The sequence below is a fragment of the Phalaenopsis equestris genome, unplaced genomic scaffold, assembly GCF_001263595.1.
Source record: "Phalaenopsis equestris unplaced genomic scaffold, ASM126359v1 Scaffold000002, whole genome shotgun sequence".
Lineage (NCBI taxonomy): Eukaryota > Viridiplantae > Streptophyta > Magnoliopsida > Asparagales > Orchidaceae > Phalaenopsis > Phalaenopsis equestris.
In genome coordinates, this window is record NW_018164444.1 from 47301874 (window position 1) to 47315255 (window position 13382).

Consider the following 13382-nt stretch of genomic DNA (forward strand, 5'->3'; position numbering starts at 1 on the left):
AAAGGAAACAAGTGCAGCCAATGGCGGTTGAAGATAGTTGATATGCAGTGCTCAAAGGTGGTTGTCAACTGAAAGAGCAGACGACGTTTGTTGGATCCTCTGTGTAGAACTTGGGACCTCGTTCATTCTCTTTCAAGCTTTGGTCTCCCACATTTTCAAGGTCTAGTCCCTTCTCAAGAAGAGATTATGACCTAATTTATAGAATTCAGATGCAAATAAGGAGGGAATTTGGATCACTCTAAACAAACGACCCGGGAAGCTTCTCTTATTCAGACGTTGTTTTGTCGACATTTAAATATCTTAATGATATTAGAATTGAGTGATATTGGACTTGTTAGATTTGCCTTATCGAAAAACTCAATTTGACTCGACTATAAGCTCGTAAAATTTAAAAATTCATTTGTCATTACAATTATGCACTTAAAATTTTTAAAAGTGATTTAACATCATAATATCGGTTTGATTCGATTTGATTTGAATTAGACCAATTTTGATATAATTGAGTCAATCTCATCGACCCGATCAATTCGACTATAACTTTGAATAGTTTTTAATCGAAGTTAAATGTTTATGACTTAAAAATTATTCTGATATTAATGTCATGCCTCGAGATTCGGATCGGCTGATTAATGGAGTATCATACACTTCACTCAAAAAATTAAATAGATTTTGCCTTCGGAATAATGCCAAGCAACAATTTTTGTAAATATTGTTATAACGGTAAAATACTACCCATACACTTGTATAAATCAAACAATATTGCGGTAATCTCTCTCACAATAAAAAAAAATAGCTTACATAATCTGCTTCGCACAACTTCTATACATCCCTGTAGAAAAGTTTCTTCAGGAGCCACTATACATTTCCTTGTTCATATTATACTATAAGCCACATAGGCGGAAGAAGAAGAAGAAGAAGAAGAAAGCTCAAACCTTCCATGGCTTCTTCCTCTCTAGAAGCACACCAGACACATAACAGCGCAACAGAAAAGAAAAATCCATAGCTGATTCATCCAGCTTTCCACCATCAGCTCCTGCCTACACCTCTGATTCCTCCTACCCACTGTCGCTGACTGGTTCAAGCTCGTGTGGAGATCTTCTTGGTTCCTAAATACCCTCGGAAGCATCGCGAAAGCAAACTCCCCAAGCAAAACCCCAGCGTTGGAGTGCAGAACTCCGACATGATTCGTCAAATCGCTGCCGTAAAATTGGTGGTTCTGATACAGGGTAGCACCCTGCCTGACCTCTAGGGGTGGATGGAGATCACTTGCGACGGCCTGAGAAACCAGTTTCCGGTGATCTCGAGGTCGATCAGGGATGCTGCGGTCTTCACTGTCGTGTTGTTTGGAATCGAGACCGCGGCCATAGAGTGGTACGAGGGAAGATTCCGAGAGGGAGGATTTGCAGACAGGGCAATGGCGATGGTTGGTACCGAGATCGAGCCAGCGAAAAATACAGGGCCAGCAGTAGAGATGGCCGCAGAGGGTGACGACTGGATCGGCGGCGAACTCAAGGCAGATGTTGCAGTCAAAGCAAGCTGTGGAGGCGCAGGAAGAAAGTGCTTTAGAAGAGGGATCAAGATCCAGCGAGGGTTCCACGACGAGATCATTGAAGCATCCGTTCAAAGTTGTTTCAACATCCATATTTCTGTAAAAAAGAGGAACAGTTCCACGGTGAGAATTTAATAAATCAAGTGTTTCAACAAGCAATTGTCTTGCTAATCTGCTTCTAAATCTGAAACCATTTTGACTGTTCGGACATCTGTTAGCGGATTCAGAAACTTAAAAAAGAAAGAACAGAGGGGAATAAACAGAAGGGAAATCCAAACCTAATTTAAAGAACTAAGGGGTGTGAAATTTCATTCAGTGAAAAACTTGAAACCAAATCTGAGAGCAAGAATTAGGGTTTCTCTTGTTCCTCCCTTCCCAAAGTCCTAAACAACATAATCTCATTCTAACCCTAATCCGATCGAGAAAAAACGCACAGAAATCAATGAAAAACCTAAATATATTGTTAAATTTCAAATCGAGGAGCTCATCGGACGCATACCGATCACCGTCTCTTGCGAGCTGCTGAAAAGAGTATAGGGTTCCAAACTGCTGAATTCTTCAACGGCGGCAAATAGAAGACTGAGTGTTGAATATTGAGCGACGTTAACGAAGGAGCTTTGAAGCCTATTTAAAGGCGAGGCAAGTGGGGCTCGGCGCGGCTTTCCTCGTACCTGTTGCTGCCACGTGTGAAATTTCATCACGGCGTGCGAGATAAACTCGATTGGAGCCGTCCGATCATAGTTCCTTGACGGTGTTCCACACCGCTTGGTTAGCCATACGAGTGCTTTCCCCTGTTCGCATCATTATCCTTTTGCGGGGATAAATTTCTAAAAAAAAAATTTTGCCCCGGGCATGACTGAAAAATATTAAAAATCAAAATGTTGAATATGATTTATGAATAGTGAACAATTTTATTTTTTAATATTTCCTCATGAAATGTTCACTATATTTACACGAGCTAGTATAATATGTGATGTTACATTTTTGTTCCAATTTTATTGGATATATTAGAGTATATTTTTTTATTTGTATATATACGAGATGGGCTAGTATGACTTTGGCTTGGTAAGACCGGCTTAGTCGGTTGGAATTGATTACCTTCAAGTAGGTAGAACTGACTCAATCTGCTAGACTTTGTCGATTTAGTCCGACTATTGACCCTTGATCCCTGCACAATGAGCTCCTGCTGACATAACTAGAGTAGGTCATCAACCAGATAGTGGTTCATCGCAACTCAATAGATAGTTTTTTCCTTGATGAGAGTGCACCCGTGGGATGACTATGAAGCTCAATTACATTGTCAATTCTTGATCCTTGATGAGAAATCTTCAGAGCGTTCATGGGTTGTTTTGTGATGGGGAAGAACTCAATTATTTTATTGAGTTGGATTTGTGAGGAGGTAGGTTGATATTATTTCTTGACTTTCTGGTGGTAGCTTATTATAGAAGTCACGTCATCGTTGATAACCATGACAGTAGTTGGCAAAATGAGTCGTAGATGGTTGTTTCATGAGCATTGGTTGACCATAGAGGTTGTAATTGGGAGTTGCAGGAGTTATGGATCACGTAGGTCGTACAAGTCATAGTCGTAAGCTGCAATGACGTCCGTGGGTCACAGGGGCCAAAGTTAGGAGTTGTACGAACATTAGACCACGTAAGCCGTAGTGGTGAGTAGCAACAACGTCTGTAGACCGCGAGGGTCGGAGAGCTGTACGAGCTGTGAACCACGTAGGTTGTAGTGTCGGGTTGAAAAGATATTCGTAGGATGCTGAGACCATAGTCAGGAGGTGCACGAGAGTATACAATGTGCTTAGTTACATCGTTTTTGTGCTTTAGGTCTGATCGGTCATCCCAAGTCGATCACCCACTCTTTTTACTTCAACCGGCTATCACGACCTGGTTAAAAGATAACTTTCTTGCCTGTATACTTTCTTGAATGTTGCATGTTATCTTTGCATATGTAAGAAAAATCTTTTTGACTTTATGTCTATGTTTTATTTCATCACATGTAAAATATTTTTGTTTTGTATGTTTTGCATGTGATATGTTTGGATGTCTTTTTGTGCATCCATATTTTGCATGCCTCTTCAAGCATCCATACTTGTGGTGTCCATTTGAGCACCCACGCTTGTAAGTGTCTTTCTCACATACAACGTTGTAGCCACGTGGATGGACACTTGCACGCATTGGGAGGAGTTGACTCATAAGACATCTATCTCACTTTTATTGACACCATCTAGAGTGTCGTAGGTATTTCACATTGCATCAAGCATGAGTCATACTTCCTAGCCACTAAACTCCTATGAGGCACAATGTGTGTACACCTGAGTGTGTGACTCTCACTTGTAAAGATCACATCACTTAGTTTGTTTGAAACTTAACATTTATGCATGCTTGTCATTTTCTATTTTTTGAAATTTATAATGATTCAAAATGAAGATTTATTCAAATAAGAGGAATATGCGATGATATATAACTAGACAAGCTCGCGACTCCAAGTGCAATAAAAAGAGCCGAGAAAGCTTCTATATTAAATCCTCTATTATGATTAGTTTCTCTCAATAACTATTAAATGAATGAGATGATAACCCGATAATTATAGTTCTGTTTGGGATCACTTTATGTTTTCTATTTTTATTTTTATTTTTAATATGTTCTATTTCTGTTTTTTTTTTTTTTTTGTAATTAGAAAATGCATTTGGAACAGTTATGTTTATATTTTTTAAAACAAAAAATATAAAACATATTTGATTAAATATATATTTATTTAAGGAAAAAACTATCATTTTAATAAAGCAGTTGGGTCCACGTACGTTCCAGTATTAAACTTGACCGCTCATGGCATATACTACTTTTTTTCTTGCTCTACCAAACACGAAATATTACCAAGGGGCGTGTTTATATTTTTTAAAACAAAAAATATAAAACATAGTTGATTGAATATATATTTTTTTAAGGAAAAACTATCATTTTAATAAAACGGTTGGGTCCACGTATTTTCCAATATTACACTTGACCGCCCATGGCATATACTACTTTTTTCTTGCTCCACCAAACACGAAATACTACCAAGGGGCAGCCGAGCGATGGACGATAGTCATTGTTTTAACTATTTAAAAATACAGACAACACTATATTTTTTTTGTGTTCCTCTAAAAATAAAAAAATAGATATAAAATAAAAACCGATAAAAAAAATTCTATTTCTTGTTATTATCTATTTTTTTTATTTTGTAAGTATTAAAAAAAATGAAAAAATAAATATTAATCCCAAGAACCTCTAAGCAGTTTCCTTTGCTATGCTCGAAATTCACCTGACTCAAAAACATGAAAAAATAAATAGTGATTAAGGGTCTGCTTGAGACAGCTGCAACTTATTGAATAATCTGCTGATAAGCTGATTAAAAATAATCTGTTGATAAGCTATGTGCGATAGCAATTACAAATTTTTTTTATTTTGGAAAAGCCAAATCGCAGCGAGAAAACTTCCACCGCACCTAGACAAACCTAGACAGGTGCGGTGTGAAAACACTGATTTCAGCGTTTTGAAAACACATAAGCTGCCAAAACGCAATTTACCCAAACAGCTCATGTGCATTTTCAAAACGCCACCTCACTAAATAAGTTCCCCAAAAAGATCCTAAGAATAAGTCATATTCTTTATTAATATCTTTACGCAATTGAGGCCATATCAACGACAGCTGGAAAGCTGCGCTGAAATTGATGTGTTCCGTGGCCTTAATCACAAGTTGACACAGCATTTAGATAGCGCTATTTTTTTCTTCTTTTTTTTTTTGTCATTTTTTGTAATTGATGAAATTCGGAACCACATCTTTAATTACAAAATAATATTCAATTAATATTCTGTAAATTAAAAAGTATTGCAATGATTTCCGATATGATCAAAAATAATTCTTTTGCATACTTTTCTGGTAAAAATATTTAATATTAAGAAAAAAAAATTTAACAATCATTGATTCATCAGATTTATGATTAGTTAATTGGAATGAGGTGAATATGTCAAAATTATTCAAAAAAAAGCTTACTAAAAATGTATATATGTCCAAACCTAATACTTTTTTTTGTACAATATTAAAATATTTAATTATTTTTAAACTATTTTAATGAAAGCAGTGTGATGGTAATAGCAAAATTTTAATAGGATGAATATAGAATTTCATGGAAAGTATTTTTATATAAGTATTATAACTAAACTATTTATCAAATAAATAAACTACATTATCAATATTATTATTATTTTAGTGTAGAGAAAATAAACAATTTCTCTTTTTTTTTCATTTAGCTATGGAAAATAATACCCCTATTTTAGTTTTAAGAAGAAAAAAATAAATGTATTTAAAAAAAAATTGTAAAATTTTGGCTCTATAAATATGATGTTAAAAGGTGTATAAAGAATTTTCCCACTCATCTCTCTATAGTGGCTGCTCTATCTCCCTTTTTTCTTCTCTCGGCTCTAACTCTCGAGAATTGTTAGGTATGACTCATATACCAGATAAGGGACATATGCTGGAGTGGAGCGGAAGCATCTGTCCAATCGTGTGGGGGGGGGGTTAGTTTCGTTATGTGGGTTGGGGAAGCAGGGGCAAATGCCCCTGCGATACAGTACATGGGTAATTTTGTAATTATATATTGTGCGTCAGGGTTATATATGTTTTGTTTGTAACTTTTTTGTACTCTTTTTTCTGAAATTGAAAGAAAAACCGCCACTCTACTCCCAATGATGTAAGCATCTTTGCCGAACCTCGTTAAATCTCAGTATTTTCTTTTTGATTTGTGTGTATTCTTATTTTTCTTTGCCCTAAAATTCTCAACACGAATGACAACTTGAAATTCAACAATCATGCATTATTTTGAGTTCAAATATATAATCTTCAAATACCAATAGAATTTTTTTTTTTCCTTACCAAAATTCTAAATAAAAGTCTAAGGCTATAAGGTGGTGGAGATTTTGGTAAAATATATTTTATAATAATTAGTTAAAATATTTATTATTTAACTTATTTAAAAAAAAAAAGTGCTCTTGGAGTTTCGGTCAAAGTCAAGTAAAAAAAATTAATATTTTCTTACTTCTAGTAGTTTCCCGGAACCAAGTCATTGTCAACAATTTGCAATTATAAAAGCAAATATAGTAATTTTATTGATAATTAAATAATTAATTTTTTAGTCAATTTAAATGTTTATTAAAATATTTTAAAACCTTCCGGGACCCTTACAATGACGAATAAAGTATGCGGTTAATTTAGCAGCACGACGCCATTAGCCGGAGCGAGTTCATAGAACGAGTCAATAAGAACGTGACGCGGAAACAAAGAAAAGGCTTAAAGCAAGATGAATAGCTGTGATTTATTGAATGATAAAAACTAATAAAAATTTAAATTGGAATTTATATATGATATTAATTTACGTGTAGATATATATTACCTAATATTTGATATTTAAGCATGCATATTCGTATTTGTCGAAAAAGTTACGATAGTGGAGTGATTATTTAGCATCTTAGCGTTATATGAAAATCTAACACACACTCAGGTAATTAAAGTTACTAGTAGAGACGCTAAGTGGCACATTTGTAAATTTCCTTTTATAATTCCTGCCACACATCCCAAAAATTAGTTAAAACATAAAGAATTTTGTTTATTAAAACCTAAAATAAAATCTTATTGAAAACATTTAAAAAGAGAGAGAAGAGAAATCCTTCACAGAAATCATTTAAAATAAGGATGATTACATAAGACCACACAATACATTGATATTTACAAATTAACCACTCTGGTGATTTTTTTGAACTATTAAACCAATGTATTTAGCAATTAACATGCTACAATCAAACTATCAAGAATTTGAGAGGATGGCTGAAATGTAAATAGCAATTTTCAGGTGGTCTGTATGTAATTGTCCAAAAAAACCATGTTTTATTTTTATTTTGTTTCATTTTCTTAAGGGTTGTTGATGAAATAATTAAATGATTTTCGGTCAACTTAGAAGCCACCATCCAAACCCCCGGAGGACAAAATTTGCCTATGTCCCAGGAAGATGTCCAGGAAGGACAGTTGCTCCCCCCAAAATATGTAATTTTCTATTTATAAATATTAGCATTTAATACTATTTATTTATTTATTTTATATAATTTAATAATTTAATCTTTTTCGATATATTTTTTTGCCAAATACGTTAAGAAAATTATATATTTGCTAATTTTATTGATTTATAGTGCTAGTTTCCCCCGAGCTATTCCTCACTCAGAGACCGTTTGGGGCAACTTATCCCTGCGACAACATTATTCCTCACTCAGAGACCGTTTGGGGCAACTTATCACTGCGACAACATTTTTGAAAACACAGTCTAACCGTTTGGTTTGTGCGTCTTTCAAAAATGCTCCTTGCCGCGTTTGAGTTTTTTATACTAAACGCAGGCCGCGGGTCAACCCGTGGGCCGCTTTTCAGAATAAAATGTTTATCCTGAAACACACAAGCTGTCCCAAACAAACAACTCAATTTATTTACAAAGAAAATGGGGGCATTTACACAATTACCTTCCATATTCTGATTATTTACAAATCTAACATCTAAATTTTATTTTTTACATTAATGCCGGCTAAATTTTCACAACACATAAAAAATATATCATCATTTAACTTTTAAATTGTGGAACACATATTTTTATGCATGAGTAAATTAGCCTATGTACAAAAATTAAAATTTCAATGTTAGATATGTAAATATATAAAATTTAAGTGACAATGTATGTAAATCTTCCCACACAAAAAGACCAAAATTTGAAAAGATAATCATTTAAAAAAAATTAATAAAGCAGATGTGTAAAAAAAAAATAGAAATATAATTGATAGAAGTTCTGCTGCCTCGGCGCCGGCAATCAAATTTTTTAATTTTTTTTATGCATATTTTATAATCATTTATTTTATTTTATTATTATTAATTTATTTTTTTTGCTCGTGCACGCACGATCTTGAGCACAAAATCATGTGATAAGAGATAGATTACACGTGTCAACCATAAAATTTTTATGTATTTATATATATAGCACCGGAACTTTTTTATTTATATATAACAATAAATTTTTTTTAGCATCGCATATTTCTTTTTAAATGAAATGCACATTTTTATGCATGAGCCTATGACATCGAATTATTATGGTTATAAATATTAAAATTTAGAGGTAAATATGTAAATACATTGAAATTGAGGAATATCGATGTAAATTTCCATTTTTTAAATATAAGTAATATATTCTTTTCATTTCTTAGGACTTTTAAATCATCACCTTTGTTCAAACAGACAGATAGTATTTGTTTATTATTATTTTTTAATTTAATTTTTAAAACTCATGAGACTTGTTTTTAAAATAATAAAAATATAGAAAATGTTTTTTCACTATTTTAAAACCATATATATATATATTTTTTTTTCGGAGCATTACCTATGCAAGGTTCAGCAACTCGCAGCCCCCGTTGTTGACTACTGCCAATTGTTGTCGAGCACCGTCGAATGCAGTCGAGCAACGCTTTTTGCCGTCGAGCATCACATACCCCCGTCGACCACTATCGACTACCGTCGTCGACCGCCGCAATCAACTATCACCTGCCGATTGTTGCCATTTGCTATCGGTTGCCGCCCGTTCTTTGCAAAAAGTTCTTCCGCAAGTCAATATTGTAACTGGAAGATCTTCCAACTCTTCCTCGCCTGTGGAAGAAGTTCTTGCAATTGTAATTATCATTTATAGTGAAACTCTTCAGCTGGATCAGACCCTGTAGTTTTCTCTTTTACGGTTTTCACACGTAAAAAAATATGGTTTCATTACTAGTTTTTTTCTCTCTTCTGCGAGTACTGAATTTTTGTATCACGCTAAGACAGTAATATGCTATTTCAATGCCACAAATTTTAAATTATCATTTATAGTGAAACTCTTCAGCTGGATCATACCCTGTAGTTTTCCCTTTTACGGTTTTTACACGTAAAAAATTCTGGTTTAATTATTAGTTTTTTTCTCTCTTCTGCGTGTACTGAATTTTTGTATCACGTTAAGACAATAATCTGCTATTTTAATGCCACAAATTTTAAAAAAAATTATATATGACATGGGTGTTACGTCGATAATCGGACGGACCCCCCATAAGCCTGCTTATAAAGGACGAGTTTGGCACTAAAAATTATAAATTTGGGGAGCACGGCCTAGCCCATGCCCGCTTTGACTTAGTCAAAAGCCCAAAATAGCCAAACCCGATTGTTCCATAAAACACCCATGCCGTATAAAAAACCCTAATTTATTTTTGAAGATTATAAGAAAATACTTGTGCTTATTTATCCACAAAGTTTTGAATTTGGTATGAACACTTATTTGCTTATCTCATTCACTGACTGTTATCATTTTAAATGAGATTGATGAGAATTTCATCTTTCAATGATCGATGTATATTACTTGTCAACAAATTAACGAGGCGATTGACTAAGTATTTTTGATGAGCTCTTGAGCTCATCAACCCGATTTAACTGATCAATACCCGAAAAAACCTAGCCCGTGCCAAACCCAAACCATTCAACGCCCAAGTCTAGTCGTGGCTTATAATTTGCTTTTCTGTAATTAACATTACTTTCTCGAGTATTAAAAAGTTCCATGCTCGAACTCATCGATTAAAAAAAAATGGTATTTGACAGGTGGCTGAAAGTTAGGAGTTTCGCTGTCTTGACGCCGGCAATCAATTATTTTGAATTTTTTTTCTTATGAGATATTTTATAATTTTTATTTTATTTTATTTTTTTACTCGTGCATGCCGGATATTGAGCAACATATATTGTGATAAGAGATAGACTACATGTGTCAACAATACAATTCTCATGTATTTATATATCCAACACTGAAACTCATATATTTATATGTAGAACTCAAATTTTTTAATAGCACATAAAAAATATTACTTTAATAATTTTTTTAAATGAAATAAACATTTTTATACATGAATTTATAACATCAAATTATTATAACAAATTTTAGATGTTAGTGTGTAAATACATGGAATTGTCTGGTATGTACGTAAACTTTATATATACATATATATATATATATATATACATACATACATATATATATATATATATACATATATATATATAAACATTAGAGTACTTATATGGCAATAAAAGATGCCAAAATATTACGATTAGTGTGTAATTAAACTGATGCATGAATCTCAAGATATTTTTTTATAAGAAATTTTTTAAATTCAAATTTAAAATTATCTAGCTCCGATTCAAGTAAATTTATAATCAAACTGATCTCCTAGGCAAGATGAACATAATGATTTCAAAATTAGTTCAATTTTTGTTCAATTTGGGTCCACTCTCTTCACTTGAAGGACGAGGATGGAAGAGAAGGAAGAGAAGGAGAAGTGAAATTCTACAACATGTTATAAAGAGAAAACCTAGTGAGTAACTGCCGGCCTTGGCAGCCACCATGCCACCATCGACCACCTACCTTCGTACTGGTTGAGCACTGTCGACCACCACATGTCGTCATTACTTACCATTGTCAAACATTGGTCATCAAAAACCATTGCTTGCAACCATTGTAACAAGGCTTCAACTATTGTGAATTTCATAACATTAGTTTTTCTTAGCTATATAAAGATAGACGTAGTTTTCAGAGTAAAATTGTAACCATGTTCCCCCTATCGTGAGAGAAGGGCATAGTCATTTACCTGTTAACATATTGTGGATTACTTTGACTAGGGTAGACCACTTAGTTTCTTCCCTTCTTTTTATCCCTTGTATCTTCCCACTACTTATATTTTATCTTTATGGGATGGATTTACGCGAAATACTAATATGTTAAATAATCAGTCTACAACAGTGAATTTTCCTGCACTCAATATTTTGGTGTCATATGTTTGAAAGAAAATCCAATATTAATAGAAGTATGACTTTCTTTATTGGATAAGAAGCGTACAACTCAAACCTTCATCTCCAATATCAGCTTTTCCAGGGGACAATCTCATAGTCAAAGAAGGCAATCCTCTACATTTTTTCCCCTAATGGGCACATCCCTGCTGGTTAACATGCCTCTCCTTTGCCCCTAGAAGTTTGCATGCATAGAATGCAAGAATTTCAAAATAAGATTCTTTAGCTTCTATGTGAAGCCCGACAATCAGTATTACCGAGTAAGATTCATCTACTGCAAGATTAACCATCAATCAAAGACCCCTCAATAGAGAACGCCCCACTGACAACCCCTACTCATGCTGGAGTTCTCCTGTAATCGAGTTAGGAAGCTCCAATATGGAGAACTTAGCTCAACTCTGTCATGTATGAGCTACAATGTTAGACTCAAAGAAAAATTCTATTTAAGAAATAATAGTCATTTTCTTACTCATCATAGTTCTTAGGAGTCTTCACCTTCAAGTGATATAGTCCTCTAACGGCCCATTCCAAGGTAATTCAAGCTTCAAAGCACTGATTCTTATGATCGGATGTATGACCCATATGAACATGTTTATCATTATAGAATCACCATGCATATGCAACGAGATATTGATGCATTTTTTAGATATGTTTTTCTTACCACCTCATTGATCAAGTACAGACTTCGTTTTGGTTCTATTCACTCTTAAGCGACACTATTCATAGTTTTGATAAACTAGTCAGACTTTTTGTAGAGTAACATATCAAATTAAATGATTACTAAATACTCATCACATATTTATGAAATTCATCAAAATGTAGATAAGTCACTTAAAGAATAATTTCAAACATTTTTTTTATTGAAACTTGTCAAATTATAGGACAAGATCAGAGATATTAAAGTGTCTTCTTGAAAGGGTTACATCCTGGGCCTTTCTATTCGTCATTAATGTCATCGTTAGTTCGCTCTTATGATGACCTCATTCATCAAATTAAGACCTTAAATCACTATTGATGAAGCTAATAATTTACATTGAATATAATTTAAACAATTTTTATAGCAAATGCCAACCAACTCAAGGAGAAATTTGACAAACTTCCCATAAAAGGAAGCACATAAATTAAATAGACAGTGATTGTTCTTTTTATCGGAATCAATATGAGATATCTAATCACACTCAACTGAAAAAGTCTATAAGTAACATAATAATGGAGATTAAAAATTTTGAACATCTTATGTTGCCAAATATATTAAAAAATCCAATAAGTGGGGGCCAATCTCAATATTGTTATATTCATCTTTCAAGTGCATTTAAGAGAAAAATTTAGTCACTTGAAAAATGAAACTGAATGTTTGATATGTCAAGGCCGCTTGGGACAATATTTGAAAGAACAAGACAAACAAGATCAAAAGAGTCATAGAAAGAAAATTGTTGGGGTTATTGAATTGGGAGTGATGCATGACAGAATACTCATGGAGGGAGAGTAAGATGAAGGAAAACAACTAGTAATGACTACAAAAGTTTTTATGTGGAAAACACATAAAAATAAAATGTCACGGGGTCTGGGCCAACTAAAGAATTCAAATATAAACTGGAGATTACAAGTGCGATCTCTTGTCCCACAGGTGAGAAAGAATTACACAATCTTCCAAGCTACAAAATTGAGGAACTTGTCTCAAGAAGTCAACAACGATTGATGTTGATCAGTGACAGTTGACAAGCAAATGGTAGGCGGCGGTTAGCCACTGGTGTTCTCTGTGGATCGATAGCAAGTGGTCGGTGGTGATCGATGGCGAGGTGACGTTGTACTTCAGTTCCTTCTCCAAGTACAAAGTCAACTGTCACTGTCATTATTAGTTGTTATGACAGTGACAGTGAACAACTTGCTATCGATCAACCCC

At 33.8% G+C, this 13382-nt stretch overlaps 1 protein-coding gene across 1 annotated transcript; it reads right to left on the bottom strand.

Annotated features, from left to right (window-relative positions):
* Positions 1–697: 697 nt before the first annotated feature.
* On the bottom strand, positions 698–2135 carry LOC110031183 (E3 ubiquitin-protein ligase RMA3-like). The gene is made up of 2 exons (XM_020734269.1): positions 2049–2135; positions 698–1646 (listed from the first exon to the last, which is right to left on the bottom strand). The coding sequence occupies exon 2, from the start codon at positions 1640–1642 to the stop codon at positions 953–955; it is 690 nt and encodes a 229-aa protein (XP_020589928.1). The 5' UTR covers positions 1643–1646; positions 2049–2135; the 3' UTR covers positions 698–952.
* Positions 2136–13382: the final 11247 nt, after the last annotated feature.